This window comes from Melanerpes formicivorus, unplaced genomic scaffold (genome assembly GCF_026170545.1).
Source record: "Melanerpes formicivorus ecotype bairdi unplaced genomic scaffold, bMelFor1.0.p_v2 SCAF_29, whole genome shotgun sequence".
Taxonomy (NCBI): domain Eukaryota; kingdom Metazoa; phylum Chordata; class Aves; order Piciformes; family Picidae; genus Melanerpes; species Melanerpes formicivorus.
Window position 1 is genome coordinate 2,574,300 of NW_027142381.1, and position 24,882 is coordinate 2,599,181.

The 24,882-nt window shown below is 43.4% G+C and overlaps 1 protein-coding gene across 15 annotated transcripts in view; it reads right to left on the bottom strand.

The window, feature by feature from the left end:
• Positions 1-24,882, bottom strand: part of GTF2I (general transcription factor IIi) — a 77,755-nt gene that overhangs the window by 29,338 nt on the left and 23,535 nt on the right. For 9 of the 15 annotated variants that reach the window (XR_010989328.1, XM_068154454.1, XM_068154447.1 and 6 more), the window contains exons 9-23: positions 22,170-22,301; positions 21,448-21,631; positions 21,230-21,258; positions 19,509-19,551; positions 18,748-18,800; positions 17,077-17,154; positions 11,576-11,635; positions 11,389-11,448; positions 9,896-9,961; positions 8,588-8,689; positions 7,569-7,751; positions 6,159-6,371; positions 4,872-4,937; positions 2,870-3,053; positions 827-930 (exon numbers count right to left, since the gene is read on the bottom strand). Coding sequence is in view for 14 of the 15 variants with exons in the window: in XM_068154454.1 (XP_068010555.1) it covers positions 827-930; positions 2,870-3,053; positions 4,872-4,937; positions 6,159-6,371; positions 7,569-7,751; positions 8,588-8,689; positions 9,896-9,961; positions 11,389-11,448; positions 11,576-11,635; positions 17,077-17,154; positions 18,748-18,800; positions 19,509-19,551; positions 21,230-21,258; positions 21,448-21,631; positions 22,170-22,301 (1,557 nt within the window). In the remaining variant the exon portion in view is untranslated. Of the gene's footprint in view, positions 1-826; positions 931-2,869; positions 3,054-4,871; positions 4,938-6,158; positions 6,372-7,568; positions 7,752-8,587; positions 8,690-9,895; positions 9,962-11,386; positions 11,449-11,575; positions 11,636-17,076; positions 17,155-18,747; positions 18,801-19,508; positions 19,552-21,229; positions 21,259-21,447; positions 21,632-22,169; positions 22,302-24,882 lie in introns of all 15 variants that reach the window. The other 6 variants (XM_068154448.1, XM_068154451.1, XM_068154444.1 and 3 more) reach the window with 6 other exon arrangements.

Sequence of the window (24,882 nt, forward strand, 5' to 3'; positions counted from 1 at the left end):
AAGGGCTCTCCAAAGGGACCTTGACTGGCTGGACAGATGGGCAGAGTCCAACATGATAGCATTCAACAAGTCCATGTGCCAGGTGCTGCACTTTGGCCACAGCAACCCCATGCAGAGCTACAGGCTGGGGTGGGAGTGGCTGGAGAGCAGCCCATGCAAAGGCACACTTCATTCAAACTTGGGTTTGCTCTTTTCCCACACTAAACTTTTTTCTCTTGAGTGGGAAAGAATTCAATGGGTGCCATTGTAATAGAAGCCTGTTCTTGTAGTTTTGTTTTCCCAGGGTCATTTTTGTTACCTTTGGATGGGGATGTGATGAAGACCAATCATGTGAGAGCAGGAAGCTGTGGAGAAGGATTCCTGAGGGCAAAAGTGGTTAGAATGCAAAGCCCTTGCACTGCTATGTAAAAACGGAGTGCCAGCATCTGAGCAAGTCAGATTCTACAGTAATAAATGTTGCCCTAGCCAGTGTGCTCATTACTACATCTCAGTTCATCCAATTTTGGCAGGTACCATATATTAGCAATTATTCCATGACACAGACACTTCCTTACCCAGTAAACTCTACCAGCTATGCAAACTGCTGCCTTTGCTCTGTTTCTCAGCAGACTAACACTTGGCTCATTGTTCTGCCTTCTGGTCAGCTGAATCCGAGCAGCTGATCAGCGTGGTAGCAACGCTGGCTTGGATAACCAGTAGAAAATTGCTGTCATTTTGTAGCTGAAGGAAACTCAAACCAGCTTGCAAAACAAATGGTAGCCACCTCCCAGGCTGACAAACAGGAAATCACTCTGTATTTGCACAACTCACACATCTAAAGACCTACCTCCTAGAATGGGTTTATCCTGTGATGCATCTTGTCGTGGTGCATCTTGTGCTGAATCCTGCTGTGGTAGATCTTGCTGTGGTGTCAAAGCCAAAAGCTCATGACTAAAAGATTTAAGACACATACTTCAGCAGTGCCACACACTTTGACAAACCAGAAGTTACAGCCTGCAGCTACAGCCTCAAGTTACCACTAGAAGGACTAGAAAAAGCCTAACAGGGGATGCCACAACTCAACATTAAATTCCAGCTAACTGTTTTAAGAGCTGGTTGGAACCATACTGACCAAAGTATTTTTCATGCCTGATACCCCTACCCACTTGAGCCATAACATGGCATGGTGACATCCAGATTACAAGAAAATGACCTCTGAGGCCTAAGATCAGGAACAAATGATCCAAAGCAAGAATTTAACCTTTAGAAATCAACAGTTCAAAGCAGACATTTCCCTTTCCCAAATTTTACCCATATTGGACCAACATCAAACTGAACTGGGGTTTTGTTACCACACATAACAAAACTGATTAGCAGCATAAGCTAATTACTGTCAGCAACTAAGAGAAATTTGAGGAAAGCAGGTGCCAGAATTGTGTAAAGCCTAAACATCTATGCACAGTGTATGACTTTAAATGAGGTTTTTAAAGGACATCTATACTTCTTCCTCTTTTCTGGTTATCTGCAAGCATTAGGACGACAGAAACTGAATTTGTACCTTTCAAATTGGAGAAACTGGCAGCTATGCTGAAGGCAGCATGCTGCATGCACAGAGGCATGGGCTGTCAATACCACCAGTACTGCAATCAGCAGATTCTTACCCACTTTGAAAACTCCTGGGTTAGCCCCTATACTACTGAACAGTAGAGCATCAGCTGTTACTCACAGAAGCCTCATTTTAAACTGTAGATGCCCATCTGTGCTGTGAAACATCACATCTGTCTGAAGTGAAGCACCAAGCTCTGAAAGGTAAATATCCACCTACTATCAAAGCTGCCTCTCAGTCTGCCACAGCTGTAGCTGCAGTGATGGATCTCAGAGGGCTCTACACCTCTGAGATCCAGCACATGGCACACACAGATGCCAACATCTCTCCCTGCATATCCTGAATTCAGGGTTGGTCCAGGCTCTCTCCCAGTCCCATCTGCCTTTACAGAAAGTAGTAGCAGGGTTCTTCTAGGAAAAGACACAAAGGCAAGAAAGGGGAAGAGAAAGAAAGGAGTCCAGAGCATCTCCTGTCATGACCTCACTTTAAAGGCAGATGACACCCTGCTAGCTACAACAGGCAACCCAACTCCCAAGAAGTTTCTGGGTACATCTACAGTCTCTCCTCATGAATGCTAACAGATCCACCTCCAGACACACCAAGGACAGGCACCTAACTGAATCACAGGAACCAGTAGCAAGTTTGGTCTCCAACAGCCTAAAATATCCCTGCATCAATGGCTTTCAACATGTATTACAGCTGCAGAGATGAAGATAGTGCAGAGAGATCTGCCCAAACCAAGAAGCCCATAATACTGGAAAGATCGGCCCAGATCTCAGCCACCACTGTGGTGCTTGGGTTATCTCAGAAGCTGAACTTATCAGAGCAGACATCAGCTCAAAAGCAATCATCACTACTGCAAAAGAATACAGCAGTAGAAATCAGTTTGGAAGATCTTGGAGAAGAGGAGGCTCAGGGTAGACCTTATTGCTCTCTACAACTACCTGAAGGGAGGTTGTAGTCAGGAAGGGGTTGGTCTCTTCTCCTGGGTGGCCAGCACCAGAACAAGAGGATACAGTCTCAAGGTGCACCAGGGGAGGTTTAGGCTGGATGTTAGGAAGAAGTTCTTGATAGAAAGAGAGATTGGCCATTGGAATGTGCTGCCCAGGGAGGTGGTGGAGTCACTGGAGGTGTTTAGTTGATTAGATAGTGTTGGATAATAGGTTGGACTCGATGACCTCAAAGGCCTTTTCCAACCTGGTTAATTCTATTCTATTCTTGGAGATAAAGTGCAGCAGCAGAAAGCAATGAGTAATATAGGGATGAAAATGCCAGATTCCTTACTTTTTAATGACAAAGCGGATCTGCTCCTTCACTAGAAGGATCCTCTCCAGGCGAGGGATGCCGTACGTGGATGGTCGCCTGAAGGGAACTCCTTCTGGCAGCCCTTCCACAATCAGCTCTTCTTCATGTGACTGGAAGGTTGTGTATGGGATAATTACTGGACCTTTTGCTTTCACAGCTTCAGCTTTAAGAGAAGAGGAGAATAAAAACATTAGCCTGGCTTGTGGCTCTGCTCAAAGGAACCCTGGAGGCATTGAAGAGGAGATTGGACGTGGCACTTGGTGCCATGGTCTAGTCATGGGGTCTGTGTTGATAGGTTGGACTTGATGATCCTCGAGGTCCTTTCCAACCTAAGTTATACTGTGATACTGTGACTTGTTGGCTATCACTCTGCAGAGCACCAGATCAGCAGGCAGGCAGTGCCTCCTCAGCACACTAAACCAAGCAAGCACTCGTGCTTTTGTTTCACAGCAGAATCACAGCAAGCAAGCTGCAGACCTGCATACATATGCAGATTCTCCCCTTGTCCCTTTACCCTGTGAACATGCAGTGACAGATCCTGCACCTGTTACAGTGAAGCTTTGTGTTTTGGTCTTGTTTCATAGCACATTTTGAAAGATCTAGACTTAATTACAAACACTTCAGTTCATTAACTCTGAATATCATTATTTATTGCTACTATCTAGGTTACAAGAGTCATTAATGCCTTAGAGGTGGGCCACACATCCCTTCTTCTGAGCGAATTCTTGAAGCTTTGGTGTATTTTAGCAACCCAAGGAATCCCTAAAGAAGATCTTTGAGGTCCTTTCCAACCTCAGGAATACTGAAAGTAAAAAAAAGATACTCCTGACACCACCAAAAAACCCCAAAGTAATCTCATTTACCTTGCATCTAAACACAAAAATCAATCTGTTTTCAGACATGTCAGCTGTAATGGATGGCAGGGACTGACATTGATAAAAGACTCTGGAGCTCCAGAAGCCACCAGATCTGAGGAGCATTCTGGGAATTCTGGACATCCATAACTCATTTCAGTTAAATGGTGAATTGCATGCCCATACAGATAGAAAGAATTGGAATCTGGCGTGGAAATAGTTTGTGAATCAATGAAGTGTTGTCATCAACAGGGGGAAAACAAAAGGAACATTTAATACCATCTGGCCTGCCATGGAAAGTCAGGAATAGCAGCTCAGTATTCAACAGCCTTCACAGGCGATTTTTAAGCTGGCTCCATGCAAGCACCAAGCCCCAAATTAAAGCAATTCACCAAGAATGGTGTTCTTTTGTACAGCAATTAAAATCCTGTGAATCGGATTCTGAACTGTTTTGACTTGGTGTGAGTGCTCTCAATGGGCTGTTTAAGTGTCAGATGACAGTCACATCCAAAACATGTAATAACTCCAAATCACAAGGTCCATCCTGAAAGCACTTCCACTTTTTCACAGCAGAAGAGCACTACCATTTACTTAGAAATTCCTGCTGATGTTTTCAGCCTGTGGTGTGTGGGCACAAAATGTGTCAAGGAGACAAAAGTTTCATGTATGTGTGCTGCTTTTTCTCTCCCAGAGGGTATATAGCATACAGTAACATATAACAGTTACTCCACTGCAGATCAATCAGAAAGGAACAATCCATGAGTGGCAACCTCTCCCCAGAGCCATGTTAGAAGACTGAATGACCCAAAGTGATCCCAGAAAAAAAGGCCAACTCTCTCTCAAATGCAAGTATCCAAGACAGGAGCATGCTGAAGGTGCAGGAAATTGAGCACAACTGAAAACAAAATCAAGTTTCACATGGGGGTGCTAAACACAGGCACCCAATTTTGAAATCACTCATCAATGAAGCAACTGCCCCAAATTTTAACTCTTCTGTTAATACTTAACCCTTTCATGCTGTCAGCAGTGTTGTGTCCCTGAGCCAACAACAAGCTGCAAGGCAAAAAGCTGTGATTTATTACATTTATGACTAGAGGCAGTTGTTTGGAGAGCAGTGTCACACATACCATATTTTCTTTCAAACACCTCTTGAACTTGTTTTCTCAAGTTTGTAATTCTTGTATTCCATTTATCTGCAAAGAGAAGAGGAGGACATGTCAAGAGTAGAAATGAAACTGAGAATCTCTTGTAAAAGTCTCTGTTACCTCCAACTGAAATATGCTGCTCTGCTTCTACTGCATAGAGGAGCTGTACCTTAAAAGACATGGATACATTTGGAAAGAAAAAGGATAGAATGAAATTACCTCCAGGACTTGTGCAGATGTTAAAGCAAGCTTAAAAACAAACATAAAGCAGGCTAAAGGTTACTTCTGAAATGGATTAAAATGGTTTCTCTGATGGCTCGGTCAGCAGCTCTTGCTACCAGCAGATGACACCAAGTTGGGGGCAGGTAGGGGGTAGGAAAGCTCTGCAGAGGGACCTTGACAGGCTGGACAAATGGGCAGAGTCCAAGGGCATGAGATTTAACACATCTAAGTGCCAGGTTCTACACATTGGCCACTACAACACCATGTGGTGCTACAGGCTGGGGTCAGAGTGGCTGGAGAGCAGCCAGGCAGAAAGGGACCTAGGTGTACTGGTTGATAGTAGGCTGAACATGAGCCAGCAGTGTGCCCAGCACTGGTTAGGCCATACCTTGAGTCCTGTGTCCAGTTCTGGGCCCCTCAATTTAGCAAAGATGTTGACTTACTGGAACATGTCCAGAGAAGGGCAGCAAAGCTGGGGAGGGATTTGAAGCACAAGCCCTATGAGGAGAGGCTGAGGGAGCTGGGGTTGCTTAGCCTGGAGAAGAGGGAGGTTGTAGCCAGGAGGGGGTTGGTCTCTTCTCCCAGGCAATCAGCATCAGAACAAGAGGACACAGTCTCAAACTGCACCAGGGGAAGTTTAGGCTGGAGGTGAGGAGAAAGTTCTTCCCAGAGAGAGTTGTTAGCCATTGGAATGTGCTGCCCAGGGAGGTGGTGGAGTCCCCATCCCTGGAGGTGTTCAAGAGGGGATTGGAGGTGGCACTTGGTGCCATAGCTCAGTAGTCATGAGTGTTGGGTGACAGGTTGGACTTGATGATCTTTGAGGTCTTTTCCAACCTTATTGATTCTATGATCTGTTCAGATGGTCACTTGGAATAATGAGGAACAACTGAGGTAGGCCTATGATGATGATTATACTTCTGCTGTAACATCTACAGAAGAGCCCTGGGCTCTTCACTGCATCCTTGCACTGCTGTGTCTCACTGCAGCAGTGTGAAACTGTCTAATACTTTTTTATAAAACAGAAAAGGAGAATAATCTTTATCTCACCAAAGTTGAAGTTTCTTCTTCTTCTCCCAGGCACAGCAGCTTCATTAATTCCCTCGGTGTTCTTTGTTTTCTTGCTAGGAGGCAAGTATTCTTCATCTTCTCCACCATCATCGTCATCATCACCATCCCCATCGTCATCATCCCCACCATCATCACCATCACCACCATCATCATCATCATAGTTACCGCCACCCCCATCTTCATCATCCTCACCTGAAAGGAACAAAAATATCACAGTTTGGAAGTCCAGGGAACTCATGTGCAACGTTGGACCCGCTTTGGATTTCGAACCTCAAACATGAACATGGAACTGTGCTGTATGAAGCATAACATTTTACAATTAATTGCTTTTCTGACTAACTTCAGAAAGCCTCTGGGCTGTGAAGGAACAATTTGTGGAAGAGAGTCAGCACAAGGTACTTCTGCACTTCCTAAGGAAAACTACATTGTGCTCTGAAATATAGCGAGTCGTTCGTCATTGGAATGTGCTGCCCAGGGAGGTGGTGGAGTCACCATCCCTGGAGGTGTTCAAGAGGGGACTGGATGTGGCACTTGGTGCCATGGTCTAGTCATGGGGTCTGTGTTGATAGGTTGGACTCGATGATCCTCCAGGTCTCTTCTAACCTTAGTTATACTGTGATACTGTGATCTCAATGATCATAAAATGACCTCTGGTTTGCCAGCACTCAGTAAATGCAATCTTCTTGTCCAAGAAGTCAAGGGACAAAAATCCAGATTTCTTTTGATTTCATTCAACTACTTGCAGTGTTTGTTCAGATGGTCACTTGGAATGATGAAGAACAACTGAGGTACCCTAAGATGATGATTGCTCTCTAAAAGCCATGGGTTAGCTGTTTGGGTGGGTTGGATTGGTTGATGGGGGTTGGACGTGATGATCTTGAAGGTCTCTTTCAACCTGGTTTGGTTTATTCTAAATAAAGGTTTATTCTAAACTACCTGAAGGGAGGTTGTAGACAGGTGGATGTTGGTCTCTTCTCCCAGGCAGCCAGTACCAGAACAAGAGGACACAGTCTCAGGCTGCACCAGGGGAGGTTTAGGTTGGATGTTAGGAAGAAGTTCTATACAGAGAGAGTGACTGCCCATTGGAATGGGCTGCCTGGGGAGGTGGTGGAGTCACCATCACTGGAGGTGTTCAGGAGGAGACTTGATGGGGTGCTTGGTGCCATGGGTTAGTTGTTTAGGTGGGTTGGATTGGTTGATGGGTTGGATGCGATGATCTTGAGGGTCTCTTCCAACCTGGTTTACTCTATTCTATCGTTCTGCAATACATCTACAAAGAGCCCTGAGCTCTTCACTGCTTACTTGCACTGCTGTGTCTCAGTCCTGCAGTGTGAAACTAAGACATTTTTACAAAACAGAAAGGGAAAATAATCTTTCATTTTCTCTTACCAGAATTCAGTGTTCTCGTTGCTCTTCTCCCAGTACTGGCAGCTCCATTAGCTGACCTGGTGTTCCTTCGTTTCTTGCTAGGAGGCAAGTATTCTTCATCATCATCATCACCACCATCATCATCATCGTCATCATCATCCTCATCCTCCTCCTCCTCCTCCTCCTCCTCATCATCATCATCATCTTAATGAAACAAAAATATTGTACATGAGTTCTCTGGAGTTTAAAACTGCTATGTTGGAATGGCTTTGAATGTCGAAGCTCTAAGGTGAGCATTGAACTGTACTTCACTGATCAACACAGTTTGCAATTCATTATTTTTCTGAGTAACTTCCCAAAGCCACTGGGTTGTGCAGGAACAATTTCTGTAAGAGAGCCAGCACATGGTACTTCCATAATTCCTAAGGAAAATTATATTATAGCATCATAGAATGGTCCAGGCTGGGAGGGACCTAAGCGATACTGTGATACTGTGGTCTAGGCATGGGGTCTGTGTTGGTAGGTTGGATTCGATGATCCTCGAGGTCCTTTCCAACCTAAGCAATACTGTGATACTGTGACCTCCAAAGGGCATCCAGTCTGACCTCCCCACAGTCAGCAGGGATGTCCCCAAGTAGATCAGGCTGCCCAGGGCCTCGTTGAGCCTTGCCTTGGATATCTCCAGGGAAGGGGCCTCAACCACCTCCCTGGGCAACCTGTTCCAGTATTCCACCACCTTCACAGTAAAGATATCCAATCTGTTCAAAACACAGCTGGACATCTCATGATCATAAGATGACCATTAGTCCCAGCAGTCAAGGAACAAAAACCTTGCAGCATATGTTCAGATGGTCACTTGGAATAATAAGGAACAACTGAGGCAGACTATGAGGGTGATTATACTTCTGCAATACATCTACAAGGAGCCCTGGGCTCTTTGCTGCATACTTGCACAGCTGTGTCTCATTCCTGCAGCGTGAAACTGTCTGAGACCTTTTTATAAAGCAGATAGGAAAAATAATCCTTAATTTTTCTCTTACCAGAATTCTCTGCTCTTGCTGTTCTCCTAGCACTGGCAGCTCCATTAGCTGAAGTGATGTTCTTTGTTCTCTTGCTAGGAGCCAAGTATTCTTCATCGTCATCTTAAAGAAACACAAAAATATCACAATTTTAATGTCCAGGGAACTCATCTGCAACGTTGGAACTGCTTTGGATTTCAAAGCTCTAGTGCAGGTATTGAACAGTGCTTTATTATGCATCAAATTGTACAATTAATTACTTTTCAAAGCATTTTCACTTTTGTGGTAAAGGCCTTTACATGCACACAGAACTTAATCACTCTTCTCTTATCACCTCTTCCCTTGAGATAATGCAAGAATTATTTTACTGCTGGATTACAAAAAGGTCAAAGCAACACCACAAGTGTCAACTTGGGCTTCAAATGCATTGCCTAGTTTCTCATGTGACCTTAATCTTAGCCATTCCAGAAGGAGGCATTGCAAAAACCAATCTCAGAAGTGTTCTAAAGCAGTTACAGGACATAAAAGACAAGAAATACAGCTGACTTCTAACCACCATGCCTGCATGAAAACAGCATGGACACTGGCTTTGCTGCCATTTAGATGAGACAGAGAGATGCTGTATATAAAGGTTTTTATCTCATCTTCATTAATAATAAATAAATTGAAGTTTCCCTTACACAATCTCTAACATAGAGCTTCTGTCATGGTATAATTCTTCCCAGAAGCAAGCATTAAGCTGAAATTCTGCCTAACTACAGCGTGCTTCTAAACCATTCATGTTCTTCATGTTTACTGTTGTAAAATTCCTTTTAAAACCTATAGTAATGACTTGTTATTAATCATTGAGTATTCCTCATTACCAAAGCTCAAAAAATAAGTGAAAGATGTGAACCTGTTGTGCACAGTTTCAAAAGCAGCCCAGTATTTCCAAAATGCTTCAGGACATTTTGGGTTTATAAAAATTCTGGACTAGGTATGTTCACCAACCTGAGAAGGATGCAAACTGCAGTCAACACTAGCACATCATCCTGTTTTTTTTTGTCAGTACCATGTATAGATTGCAAAAACAAAAGCATTTTGGGACATAAAAACTGCCCAATGGACCAAAATCTCCGAGCTGTGGAAGTAACCCTCAATGGTAACCTCGACCTCAGGATCCATACTTGTATCTGAAGAGGTTTTCTGAGGGGAATCTGGAGGGAGAAAATCCACACTAGCACACCATCTTGTTTTTTCAGTAGCAAATAATGTAGGCATTGTTAAAACAGCACTTTTGGGACATGAAAACACCCCATGGACCAAAAATCACTCAACTGCAGAACTAACCCTCAATGGTGACCTCGACCTCAGGACCTCGACTTATTTCTGGAGAGGTGTTCTGGGGGGGGGGACCTGGAGGGGGGGAAAAAAAAAACAGAACTGATGAATGATGGACAGAGGAAAGATTTTACCAAACACTCCATGGTTTTATATTGAAATTAGCACTTGTCAAAGAAACTCCCTGGCTCACTGAAATGTTCTGCACAGTCTGCAGCAAAAACAGAACCAAAGATCCTTTACCATAAGCCTTTAAGCATTTCTAGACAAGGGTGAGGAGGTGGGGATTATACTTGTGAAGTTGCATGTGCAGCAGGGCAGAGTTGCTGTTAAAGACAGGAGGAAATTCCTTAGTCTTGGCTTAATAGGATTAATACAACCAAAAAAAACATTTTTCCCTTTGTTATCAAGGATTACTGAAAACATAGACAAAGGCTGTGTGCCCCCACACATGATGTATTGCTTTACACAGACTCAAGAGCTGCTGCACTATAACCACTTCCACAACAGGCTGCAAGGCCAACAGTGAAAGATGAGAGGGAAATCCACACTGCTTTCATTGGGGACATCTCCACCAACATCATAAATATGATTAGGCTTATCAATACTGTAAGAGGGAAAGAGCAATTGTACTAAAAGTGTAAAGAAGTGAAATTCATTATAGTGGAAACTGTTTAAAACCCAAGAAGCAGCTGCTGGAGGAACATATTTTAATTATTCTGACAGAGCAATGCTCTGCTTGTGCATTTTGAAGAGTTATCTTCTCTCAGATCTCTGTAAGCTGCAAGAGATCACTTTGGTAGCCAGTCTGAAGGATCTCTGTTTCAAAGGCTCTTCACATGGTGTCCTGGATAGCTGAGATTCAGCAGTATCTGCCGAGTCACCTCAGCTGCAATGCATTTGAACTGTGTCAAATTTATCACCTAGTTCATGGAAAACATGATGGGAGCAAACAAGAAGTGAACTTATTCATGTCTATAAATGTGAGGGGTGGGTGTCAAGATGAAGGTGCCAGTGTCTTGTCTCTCATGCCCAGCAATAGGACAAGGAGCAATGGGTATCATTTGGAGCACAGGAAGTGCCACTTCAACATGAGGAGAAACAGAGCACTGGAGCAGGCTGACCATAGATGTTGTGGAGTCTCCTCCTTTAGGGACTTTCAAATCCTGCCTGTATGCATTCCTGTGTCACACATCCCTCTGATGCTTTATAACCAGTTACAAAACAGACTGAACTTCATGGAAAACATCTCAACCTGCACCAATTACTAATGATCAATCTGATGTTCCTTTTTGAATCTAGAAAAGAAAGAAATGAGATTCCCTCCTAAATGCCTCTCTACTTGGACACTGGAAAATTAAGGCAATTGAAATTCTCATGGCTGTTGAAGATCCAACACCCTAAACCTTCATTTCAAACCAAGGAAGCAAAGCTTTGAAAAGCAAACCTCATGCATTCAATTTCCAAAACATATGGGAGAAAAACACAACTGAAAGCTTTACCTGTGTAGATTTTTACCAGAGCAATTCTTTGAGCTGGCTGTGACGATCCTAGCGTGGCTGCTAAGAAACAAAGAGAATAGCTTTCAGATTGTGTCTCAATACAAACACATTTTCCCAGCCTTAAAAGCAAGCCTCATGCATTCCATTTCCAAGACAGAAGGGAGAAAAACACAACTAAAAGATCTACCTGCGTAATTTGTTACGAAAGCAGCTTTTTTATCCGGCTCTGGTGCTTTTGAAGGGGCTGCTAGGAGAGAAAGAGAATGGCTGTTACATTGTGTCTCACCACAAACACATTTTCCCAGTCTGAAAAGCAAACCTCATACATTCCACTTCCAAAACTGATGTGAGCAAAACACAACTTGTTGTAGGCTAAGGATTAACTGTCCTACCAGAGAGGTAAATTCCTCCAGAGGCCTAGGCAGTGCAAAGTGGGAGGACACAGGATATTGTAATTTGTTATTCCCCTCCGTATCCTTTATCTCTCTATGCAAGGAGCAGACCTGGTCACATTTCTCTCTCTTGCCTCTCTGCTCTGAGTGTGGAGCTGCTGCCTCCTCCTTTTGGCAGTGTGGGCACAAGGCCTTGCTGGTAAGAGATTTTCTTGCAGCATAGCTGAGGCCTACTCGAGGCTTAGCGCTGGGGGAGAGTGAGACCTAATCCAGGGCCTACTGCGGGTCTAGCATTAGGAGAGGCTTGGCTCACTGAAGCCTGTTTTGGGGCCCAGGCAGAGAGCTGGGCCAAGGCTGATTCTAAGTATCTGTACATATCCTTTGTGCCTTGATACCTTTGGTACTTTTGTTTGTCTCTGTAAATTTCTATTTAACCACCACTAAGTAGGGAGCAGGTGTTGATCTGTTAGAGGGTAGAAGGGCTGTCCAGAGGGACCTTGACAGGCTGGATAGATGGGCAGAGTCCAACATGATAGCATTCAACAAGTCCAAGTGCTGGGTGCTGCCCTTTGGTCACAACCACCCCATGCAGGCTGGGGTCAGACTGGCTGGAGAGCAGCCAGACAGAAAGAGACCTGGGGGTACAGGTTGACAGCCAGATGAACATGAGCCAGCAGTGTGCCCAGGTGGCCAAGAAGGCCAATGATATTCTGGCCTGTATCAGGAACAGTGTGGCCAGCAGGAGCAGGGAAGTCACTGTGCCCCTGTACTCAGCACTGGCTAGGCTACACCATGAGTCCTGTGTCCAGTTCTGGGCCCCTTAATTTAAGGACATTGAAATTCTTGAACGTGTCCAGAGAAGGGCAATGAGGATGGGGATAGGCCTCAAGCACAAGCCCTACAAGGAGAGGCTGAGGGAGCTGGGATTGTTTAGCCTGGAGAAGAGGAGGCTCAGGGGAGACCTTATTGCCTTCTACAACTACCTGAAGGGAGGTTGTAGCCAGGTGGGGGTTGGTATCTGTTCCCAGGCAACCAGCACCAGAACAAGAGAACACAGTCTCAAACTGTGCCAGGGGAGGTTTAGGCTAGAGATGAGGAGAACGTTCTTCCCAGAGAGAGTTGTTAGCCATTGGAATGTGCTGCCCAGGGAGGTGGTGGAGTCACCATCCCTGGAAGTGTTCAAGAGGGGATTGGATGTGGCACTTGATGCCATGGTTTAGTAGTCATGAGGTGTTGGGTGACAGGTGGGACTTAATGATCCTTGAGGTCTTTTCCAACCTTATTGATTCTATGATTCTATGATTCTGTGTGAGTGTTTTTACTTGCTCCTTTAGGGTAAAATATTTTCTGTCCCAGTTCAAATCAGGACACAACTAAAGCTTTACCTAGTTCATTTTTTACAAGAGCAGTTGTTTTATATGGCTCTGATGCTGGCAAACGGGCTGCTAGGAAACAAAAAGAATGGCTGTTAAATTGTCTCTCACCACAAACACATTTTCCCAGCCCATAATGGAATTTGTCAAAGAAGCAGATGGGAATCAGAATCAGGAGTTGGATTCTGAATCTGGATCCAGGAACACATGGATTGGGATCAAAGGCAGAATGGACAGAGTCCTCCTCAAACGCCAACCACTGAGGAAGACAACTTCACCCTGGTGACCCCTCAGCTTTATACCAGATATGATGTAGATGGAATGGAATCTCTCCTTGGTCAGATCAGGGTTATCTCTCCTGTCTGCTCCTCCCTCCAGGTGCAGCCTTTAATCCTGCACTTCCCATGCAGTACACAAGATTTAGCAGTGACCTTGGTCTGCACTCCCAATCCTTGATGCTAATGCTAAATATCAGCATTATCTTGGCTAGCAGCAGCCACTGTCTGCACAAGCATGCTGGTAACTGCAGAATGTGAAGCTGCTTAGAAGAGACTGAGCTGAAAAGGAAAATCACTGAACAGAACTACCCCTGTTCTTACTCAACCCAGGACAGACTCAGCACAACTGCAGGTTTTCTTTTTGTTTCCCTTGTGTTAATAAATTTTAAAACATGAAATGTTTTGGGGTTTGCCTTTCTTATTTTTTTTTCCCCAATGAATTTTTAATCAGCAAAATCTTGCTTCCTGTTAAAAATCTGTATTCCTAGGCAGCCCTTTTTGACTTTAAAATTTCTACTTGCATTAAAGAGACAAACTCAGAGAGATTAAATCATTTACGACACTTCAAGGTTGCTTGCTTTTCATCACAACAGCTCTTTTGATGGCTATATGGGGACTGCTTTAAAAAGGCTGTGGCAGAAAGCAGCACACAAGTGACACTTGAAAGATTAAATTAACACCCCTAAATTTCTACTGCTTAATGCTTTGGCACTCCTGCAGTTACATGGAAAAAGAGTGAACTGCTTACAGTACAAATGGCCTCACACTGAGCTGATCACTCTGTAACACAGACAGCACAGGCACACACAGCTAGCCATACAGGAGTGTTATACTAACTGGAACTGAAGGATTTGGATCACTTACTCTGTGTCAATCAAATAATTTCAGTGTTCATTTGCAAAAGCAGACTGCAGAAGATCATACAGCTCTCCACAATTTGTGGCTGTTTAGAGGCAGGTTTGTGAGTCTACCAGCAATGAAAAACAACAGCTTCTCTTTTTCAAGGGGCAGTGGGTTCAAGCTGGAGCATAGAAGGTTCCATGTAAAAAGAAGGAAAACTTTTTCACTGAGAGTGTGACAAAACACTGGTATGGGCTGCCCAGAGAGGCTGTGGAGTCTCCTTCTCTGGAGACATTCAAAACCCACCTGGATGTATTCCTATGAGACCTGCTCTAGGTGATCCTACCCTGGCTGGGGGCTTGGATGCCATGACCTTTTGAGGTCACTTCCAACCTGTAATGTTGTGTCATTCTGATTCTCTGATTCAGTCCTGCAGAGGCTCAGTCTTTTTCCTGGACCTTTCTTCCAGAATAGCTAGTCTTTGGTGCCACCCAAAACACTTAATACTGCAGTGACCTTCACATTTGACTAGGATACAGGGAAAAAAATCCCACATCCAGTGCCATATTGCTAGGGCCCAGTGATGGAAAGCTGCCCCTAATACTCTGTCAAACACCCATGGGAAGTTTTTCATGGCTAAAGTCCCCATTTCTCAGGCTTCTCACTGAGTACTGCTAAACCACTGCTAAATTTAGTAATTCAGCATTAACTCATGGCAACATCCAAACACTGCAGCCTACCACAAGGTAAGAAGAGATGAAAAGAACATCCACCTACAGGTGCAATTTTTCCCTCCGTGTGATTAATGGGTGAACTTCACATGCAGCGCTGTGGTCAGCATTACAGATTGGTGAGAGGAAGCAAACACTCCAGCCAGAAACAATAACCATGAAATTCCACCAGTAAATCATTTTCTGCAGGAAGCCTCAGGCAGATTGCTGGTCTCTTACAGTTAAGTTGTTTCTTTTCACAAATCGATAAGCCTGGCTTTTGCTGCCAGGTTTTTGCAGCAAGAACTGTGACCCCAGCCCTCTCCTTTGTTTTGTAGCACACCTCTACAAGGGCAAAGCTTGGGCTCACGTGGGTTAGTCCTCATTAACACACCTCAGGATAACTGTACTCTTCAAAGGTTCACTTCTCTGCACAGCACCATCACACCCACACAAACCCCTGCATGCCTCCTGAATGTATAGCTCTCTGCACTCTGTTCAACCCTTTAGCTTGAGCAGTAGCAACTCGGAAGAAACAAAGGAGAAGCTGCTTTCCTCTGGGGAAGGCACCATGACTTGATGTTGTAACAACACTTCTCATCACTACTACCAACAGAACTCTGGTTTGTGTTGTTTTCAGTGGAAGTTTGCATGACTGCACTGAAAGGGAAAAAAGGACACACTGCTGGCTCATGGTGAACTTGTCTACCAGCACTCCCGGGTCCTTCATAGAGCTGTTTTCCCCCGCCCACAGGCCACACTGCCTCAACTTTACTATGGAAGCTTATTGTATGCATGGGATTTTTCAGCTCAGGCAGGTTGCAGTATGTATGTCACAATGTTTTAAGGCAATCATTTCAGCACAGACTCTTCAAACAGTGTTGGATTACACTTTGGGCTATTGGCCAAATTCTTACATTGTTTTTATGCATGAACTAGAAAGCCACAAGGAGCTGAAAAGCAAAAGGGTGACAGGACTTGGCTTTGGAAAGAAAAACAATGAGATTGTCTCCAAGAAAGTATCTGTTTTTACTGCCTTCTCTTGTGCCTCTAAACCTCCTGTCCTCTCAGGCTAGGCAGTGTACAAATAGGAAGAAAAAAAATAATCCTGACAGCAGAGAATTCACCTTTCCAATTCTGAGCTTGAGTGGTGACATTTGGCTCTGCTGTAGGGTTAAGATCTCCAAGCAGTATTCATGCACCACTTGAGACATGCCAGTATGAAAATAGTGATTCTACAGTCCTGCAGCTGGTTACTAAAGCACATCAGAAAATCACCTCAGGAATCTGTGTGCCTGACCATGCACAGAAATGTGATCTCAGTAACAGAACATTACAAAATGAAAGGATGTGCAGTTCTGCTCTTCGTTGTTGAACGTGGGGCTATCCTTCAGAGGTATGTGACAGCTTGCCTGTGTTCCTCTATATTGCTCAATTAACCTAACAACAAATGCAAACAGGCTGAGATGATAAATTTAGGGTTCTAGTTGTTTTATATTGCCCTTTGTAACAACATCTTAATTTCTGTTCACTGCAACCTAAGGAAATAACTCGCTCCTAACTGAGCTTAACTTGTAGCATTAACTGGATACAGGGACGAGGCAGAGCAACTCAGAGATAATTCCAACATAGAGGTTGAGTAGTGGACCTCACAAATGTTGTTCTGCTTGGAGTATATGTAAATATTAAAATCATATAAGAATGATTCATACACTACAAGAGCTTCTGAAACTTCAAACTAAAGATTCAGCAGTGCAGAGTTATTACAGTTTATTTCCCATTTAAAGAGGTTACTGAAATTAGAGGCTGCACACTGGACCCTCAGAAAAAAAACCCAAGCAGTTCAAAAGACAGACAGGAAACTGTCTTGGAGCCCCCCACACACACATATGGCCATGATGAAATTGTACTTTAGCTCTTTTGGCATTCTCCAGAATAACTTAAATGACAGTCAGCAAGGAAATGGTGTATCCTAACAGAGCTCTGTAATTGCACCTCTAATGACCAAGAATAAGTAATCAGGCACAGAGAGTAACATTCAAGCAATCAACCCTTTCAATGAGATAAAACACATATGAAAAGTTAGCATCATTACCTGGAGTATTATATTGATAGTATGCAGGATCATGTGGCTCCTCTTTCACTGCTACAGGGGCTTTTCTCAAAGCAGCTGCTGTAGAAGTGACAAAGGGGTCAAATATCAAAAGTAATACTAACCAGATTCTAAAAGCCAACCAAGCAGAACACCCACCAAGATCCCAGCTGGTCTCCATTCAAAAAATAAAAGAAAGATAAAAGAACCAAACAAAGAAAGAAGCAGGAAGAAATATTTTTCAGGTGCTGAGGCACTAAACAATTGTTGAGCTAAACCACCAATGACAAAGTGACCTGCTGGCTTCTTACATTTCAGTTTGGTCACTGTGAAGGGATTCAGGATTAAATCTTCCCTCCAAAACTGACATCCTTGCAGATGGTATTGTGGATGTGAAGAATTAAAGTAACTAATGGTCTCCCTTTTTGCCCACTAGCATAGCAAAAACCCTATTTTATCACCCATTGAGTAGAATAGAATAGAATAGAATAGAATAGAATAGAATAGAATAGAATAGAATAGAATAGAATAGAATAGAATAGAATAGAATAGAATAGAATAGAATAGGACTAGACCAGGTTGGAAGAGACCTTTAAGATCATCGTGTCCAACCTATCATCCAACACCACCCAGCCAACTAAACCATGCAACCAAGCTCCTATACCTACTGCTGCTCACTGCTCAGCACAGCCAAGTTAGATACAGCCTGCATCAAACTGTGCTGCTGATAGAACACCACCAAAGGTCCTCAACTGCCTGTGGCTTCCTTGAAGACAAACATCCCCTCCATAAACCTTCCAGCACTGCCCTAAATGTTTTCAGACCTTTCTGACAAAATGAGACCTAGAGCAAAGCACTGGGCTGAATAGGAAAACTCTGCATTCTTGTACAAAATGCTGAGCACTCTGGCCCAACCCCACAAAAGGGAAAGCCACCAGCTTATCTCTAAGCACACCTGTCATCCCACTGCCTTTAATGGGATTATTCATGCCTTTACCCCCCAGCACACACTTACTGCTCTGCTGCAGATCACACAGCCTTGCAGGATCATCTCCCACTTGAAGGGTAACTTAGGATTGCATGGGCATTATTTACTGACAAATAACATGGTTTGGTATTATTGATTTGTTTCCCTTTTAGCTAGAAGATGGACATTCTCTCACTCCCAGCATTTTATTAACAAATAAACACAGTGTTTTTTCTCTCTGTAATAGGGACAAAATGAGTCTGAAGTAAAACAAAATGAGAAAGAGGTGGTTTTTTCCCTCTCCACTTAAAACTATTGACAAATTATTTCAGCCTACAAACTTTACAGCTCTTCTACTCCCAGAAACCCAGACCTTTGCCTAAGGGTCAGTGTCTGATAAAACCTCCAGCTGAAGGTAATTTCAAGGAGAGAAAAGTTTTTCCTTCTCACAAAGGATGGCTTTTTGCTGCTTTTGTCCTTTGAGCTTCCCCTCTTTGCTTGAGCTCAGCCCTCTGAACACAAACTGCTCATTTTATTTGCAAACAAGAGCAAAACGTGGATCATAGTATCAGTCAGGGTTGGAAGGGACCACAAGGATCAGCTAGTTCCAACCCCCCTGCCATGGGCAGGGACACCCCACACTAGATCAGGCTGGCCAGAGCCTCATCCAGCCTGGGCTTAAACACCTCCAGGGTGTTTATACATACCAGAATCCTCTTTCGATTCTGTTTTCACTTCAGTGGGAGGAACAGGAGGACAACTACAAAAACAAACAAGCACACTGGTGTTATTAAAACACAAATATCACAGTGCTGGATAGTTTCTCAAGCCTTATAGGTTGTCAATGAAATAGCTCTCAGAAACTTTTGGTTTTTTCCCAGATAGGAACACAAGTAACAAAGCCCCCTGCAGCTTGGCTTATCTGACTTATCTCAAGGGAATTGCCAGGAATCTCTTAGCCCTACATTTTCAGGGCACACCTAATATTCAAACCATGCTTATTATTTCATGAAAGGCAAACTCAGAAGCACAAAAACCTGATCCCTGCTTTCACATTAACCAATTTTTGAGTTCTTCCACAGTTATAAGCTCTCCATTTACTAACAACCACACAAAAATTAATTGCAGTTTTAATTGAGGAGGGGGAAGGAAGCAACATTACATCTGTTCCCCATTGCTGCCATACCATAAAACATGACAAACTTATCCCTGCCTGACAGACTGTGAATTAAGAACACTCCCTGGGCTAAGTAAACCAAGGGGAAACTTTGCCATCTGCTTAATTCTAACAGTTTCCCCACAAATAATGGACAAGAGAAAATTCAACTTCATGCTTTTTATAATCCCAGCCAAGCAAAAGGTATCCATAGGTCAGCTAAACAGAAAAAGCACATGAAGGAGAAGATAACCTCTATGAAAATACATAGCTGATACCCCCCCAAAAAAAATTGCATTGTTTTAACTTCACCTTGCAGCTAGAGGTATTTTTGAATGATCTGGCAGAGGAACTCCTGAAAGATAAAAGACAATCTTTGAGTTTCCTACACTCCCTTTACCTTCAATACAAATTGAAAAGCTAACACTGACATCATGAAGCAAAGCCCTGAGCACCTTTTACAAGCACATCTGCATATTTTCTGTGTTCACAGACACAAGGGAGAGATCTCATGGAACTGCTTTATTAACCCTGTAAAGCAACACCAAAATAAAATCCCTTCTAGCGTACATTTCACCCTGTGTTGCTCTGCTTGCTCTCCTGGTGTGGCCAGCAGGTCAAGAGAGCTCACTCTGCCCCTTTACTCTGCTCTTCTGAGACCCTGCCTCCAATACTGTGTCCAGTTCTGGTGTCCCCAGCACAGGGAGGGCACAGAATTGTTGGAGTGAGTCCACAGGAGGGCCACAAAGATAATCCAAGGGCTATAGCACCTCTGCTACGAGGACAGGCTGAGGGAGCTGGGCTTGTTCAGCCTAGAGAAGGTTCTGGGAGTCTTAGAGCTGCATTCTAATACCTGAAGGGACCCCACAGGAAGGCTGAAGGGGCACTTTTCATAAGGGTGTCTAGCTGAGGGAGAATATGTTAGACTGGATCTTAGGATGAAGTTCATCAGTACAAGGGTGAGGAGACTCTGGAACAGGTTGCTCAGAAAGGTTGTGGACGCCTCCTCCCTGGGCATGCTCAAGGCCAGGTTGATGAGGCCTTGAGCAGGCATTCTGGTTGAGAGGTGTCCTTGCCCATCACAGGGAAGTTTGAGTAGGTGATCTCTGAAGTTCCTAACAAGCTAAGCCATTCCATGACTCTATTAAGGTAAGTGAAAAGCTTGGGAAATAAGTACATCCTTCACCTAAAAGAAAAAGGCTATTTTCACAAAGGCCCAGCTTAGTCCTAAATTACAGCTGGACACAAATAGATTGGCCTTTTAGAATGGCCATTTACCACAGTGAAAACCTGCCTTGCATTTTCCATAGCAATATTCCTACCAGACTCTCTGCAATTTCCTGCTGTCCAGTCACAGGCAACACATTTTTAACCTCACTAATCCAGCATTAACTCCTGCCTGTTTCACCTGCTGAAGTGCAACCTTTTTGTCATACAAACCCTACAGAGTTTGCTTCATCCTCTTCATAAAACAAACCCTCACACACCCAAACCTTGCAAGCAAAGCACTATGATCCAATGAAGGGAATGGGAGAAGGGATTTCTTTGAAGCTAGGAGTGAATCTTTACAGTTTGGAAACAAAAAAAACCTTTAGCTCAGATTTTTTTAACACATAGAGGCTGTCATAGGAACTACAACACTCAGCTGCTTCAGAAGATAAAATCAATTCTTAAATTGCATTATAAGTGCCAAAAATTCAGCTATGCAATAGAACACAGAGCACTGCAAAGTCCTGGCACCTTCTAAAATGCAATGCAGTCCTCCACCAGTTCACTTCTCCCTTCCCTAAGATACTGTTCAATTCACATTAAATTTAACTGCAGTAAAAGGATAAAGAATGCAATAGAACAAATCTTATCTCTAATTAGTTGCTCCTGGCAGAAGGCATAAAGGAAAAGGTCACAGTTCCACAAGTAAGGCAACTCTCAGTCTAGGAATTTCTGCACAGTTTGATACTTTATCCACATGTTCAAACTTTGTATCCAAGCTAAAATTATGACCTGTTACTGATTAGTCCAAGTAAGTAACATACCTGGTTGTTTCTTCAGCTCCACAACAGCCCTGCATGCAGATATGGAAAGAAAAGGGCACAGCATTAGCAAAGACATCATTGCTTGCTTGGTGGTGTAACATTAAAGAGAGAACACTCCTCTTTAAGAGAAACAACTTGCAAGGTTCATTTAAAAATGAAAACTATTTGGACCTATGTTCACCAAAGCAGACAGAGCAGCATGAGAGAGAGCAAATAACCTTTTGAGGACAAATGAGATCTGTGACTTGTGGTCCAGGATCCATTTCAGCGTTACTGCATCGTATTTGGATGGATGCTGCAATACAATTCCTCTGAGCAGGCCCTGCGCTATCAGAAATGACTGGTCATTCTGAATCTTCTCATAAGGCACAGGCACCAACGTTGACTTCCCTAAAGCTTTGCCTGGAAAACAAACAAACAAACAACAAACAATCAAACAGGAGATTGGTTTGAGGTCAAGAGTGCTCAGGTCAGCAAAAGGACAAGTCCACCATAAAACTGGTTTGCTTTCAAAAGGTCTGGAGTGCAAGCAAGGTGCAGATGCAAATCTCTGCAGGAAAGTAAGTAGGGCTCTAATTCATGTGCACTGGAACCCAGGGAGAAACACAGGCTTCCTTGGAAGGAAACCAAATGGGCTGTGCTCTGCAAGAGTCTCAAATCACTTCCCACAAAACACAGCAAGAAGAAAACCATGAACTACCCAAAGTGGGTGCATGTCTTAGCATTGGCTACTAAAACTTACACTTATGTGCATGTCTTAGCATTGGCTACTAAAACTTACACTTACGTGCATGTCTTAGCATTGGCTACTAAAACTTACACTTATGTGCACCTTAACAGCAGTTTAGTTGGAAGGCAAAGTCATGCAGTACTTCCCTCCCAACGGGAATATGAATTCAGAAATCCAGACCAGCTCTTTAGGACACTTCAAAGCACCTACCATAGCAAAAGCAGAAAAAGTCATCCACAGACTTCATGAGAGCTTCCTTTTCCTGAGTATCCACTGTCAGTCCATTTAGAGGTGGCAGTGTCTTTGTTTTCTTCGTCTCTGCAGCCTTCTCTTCTCTAACACCTGGCAGTTACATATACAAGTAAAACAAAAACAAAATAACTTACTGAGTGCAGCAGAGTAAAATGGGCCATGAAGCATGTGTGGCTCCAAAGTGCCTGGCTCAGAGGTGAGGGGAATACTGCTGTTAGGATGAGGCAGGCTGTGATTCCACTGCAAACAAGTGACAAAAGCATCACTGTGCACATCTCACCAAAGAAAAAGAATCAAAAATCAAGTTTCAGCAGAGAAACAATTTACTTAACTGACATTTCCTCCAAAATGTGACCTGAAGAGAAGATGCTACACAAACAACAACAGAAAAAAGCTGGTACTGCTAGCACAAGGTACTAAGGAAAGCTATACTGTGTTCTGAAACACAGCTGGACAGCTCATGATCATAAAATGACCATGCAAAAGAAACCAGGAAATACATTGTGCAGGCAGAGATGACATTCTTTATCTACTTGGAAGTATCCTTCCACTAAGATATCTCGAAACAGTACCTATGTTTTATCTTGAAGTGATTAAAGGTGCCAGACCCTGTGTCAAACCCAGGCAAAGCTGATGGATGCAACTGAAATTCATTGAACACAAAGAGACAGAGGGGAAAAAACTGCTGCCTGCCTGGGTAGAGAAAATCCTTTCAAAGCACTTTCACTTTTGTGGTAAAGGCCTTTACATGCACACAGAACTTAATCACTCTTCTCTTATCACCTCTTCCCTTGAGATAATGCAAGAATTATTTTACTGCTGGATTATAAAAAGGTCAAAGCAACACCACAAGTGTCAACTTGGGCTTCAAATGCATTGCCTAGTTTCTCAAGTGCTAAGTTGGTGACCTTAATCTTAGCCATTCCAGAAGGAGACATTGCAAAAACCAATCTCAGAAGAGTTTTAAAGCAGTTACAGGACATGAAAGACAAGAAATACAGCTGACTTCTAACCACCACCCTTGCAAGAAAACAACATGGACACTGGCTTTGCTGCCATTTAGATGAGACAGAGAGATGCTGTATATAAAGGATTTTATCTCATCTTCATTGATACTCAATAGATAAATTAAAGCCTCCCTGTTTTTTTCCAGTAACAAGGAATGTAGGCATTGTTAAAACAGCACTTTTGGGACATGAAAACACCCCATGGACCAAAAATCACTCAACTGGAGAAGTAACCCCCAATGGTGACCTCGACCTCAGGACCTCGATTTATTTCTGGAGAGGTGTTCTGGGGGAGGGGACCTGAAGTAGGGAACAAAACCCAGGACTGATGAACAATGGACACAGAAAAGATTTTACCAAACACTCCAAGGTTTTATATTGAAATTAGCACTTGTCAAAGAAACTCCCTGGCTCACTGAAATGTTCTGCACAGTCTGCAGCAAAAACAGAACCAAAGATCCTTTACCATAAGCCTTTAAGCATTTCTAGACAAGGGTGAGGAGGTGGGGATTATACTTGTGAAGTTGCATGTGCAGCAGTGCAGAGTTGCTGTTAAAGACAGGAGGAAATTCCTTAGTCTTGGCTTAATAGGATTAATACAACCAAAAAAAAACATTTTTCCCTTTGTTATCAAGGATTACTGAAAACATAGACAAAGGCTGTGTGCCCCCACACACGATGGATTGCTTTACACAGACTCAAGAGCTGCTGCACTATAACCACTTCCACAACAGGCTGCAAGGCCAGCAGTGAAAGATGAGAGGGAAATCCACACTGCTTTCATTGGGGATGTCTCCACCAACATCATAAATAGGATTAGGTTTATCAATACTGTGGGGGGGAAAGAGCAATTGTACTAAAAGTGTAAAAAAGTGAAATTCATTATAGTGGAAACTGTTTAAAACCCAAGAAGCAGCTGCTGGAGGAACATATTTTAATTACTCTGACAGAGCAATGCTCTGCTTGTGCATTTTGATTAGTATCTTCTCTCAGGTCTCTGTAAGAGACCACTTTGGCAGCAAGACTGAAGCAATCTCTGTTTCAAAGGCTCTTTACATGTGTCCTGGATAGCTGAGATTCAGCAGTATCTGCCGAGTCACCTCAGCTGCAATGCATTTGAACTATGTCAAATTCATCACCTAGTTCATGGAAAACATGATGGGAGCAAATCAGAAGGGACCTTTCAAATCCTGCTTGTATGCATTCCTGTGTGACCTGCCCTAGGTGATCCTGCCTGGGTAGGGGGCTTGGATTCCATCTCCTGAGGTCCCTTCCAACCCCTAAACTTTCTGTGATTCTATGAAATGCAAAGAGAAAGGTCACATCTACCAAAAGACCATGAAAATAAAGTATGGTCCCTTTGGAAAGTTGAAGAACAGCCACCAAGCCTGGAGAGTGGTCCATTTAGTCCTGTGCCAAATGCCTGAGACAGCTTCAATTATGAGAAACGTGGACAAATGTCAAAGCAGATGGAAGAAAACCACCAGAGAGGACATTTCTGCTAAAGTCATATTAAACCAACTGGTTTCAACACAGAAGTTCTTTTAGCAACTATTATCACCACTAGGTACACAACAGTAGAATAGAATAGACCTCAAAGATCATAGAATCCAACCTATCATCCAACACCATCTAATCAACTCAACCATGGCACTAAGTGCCTC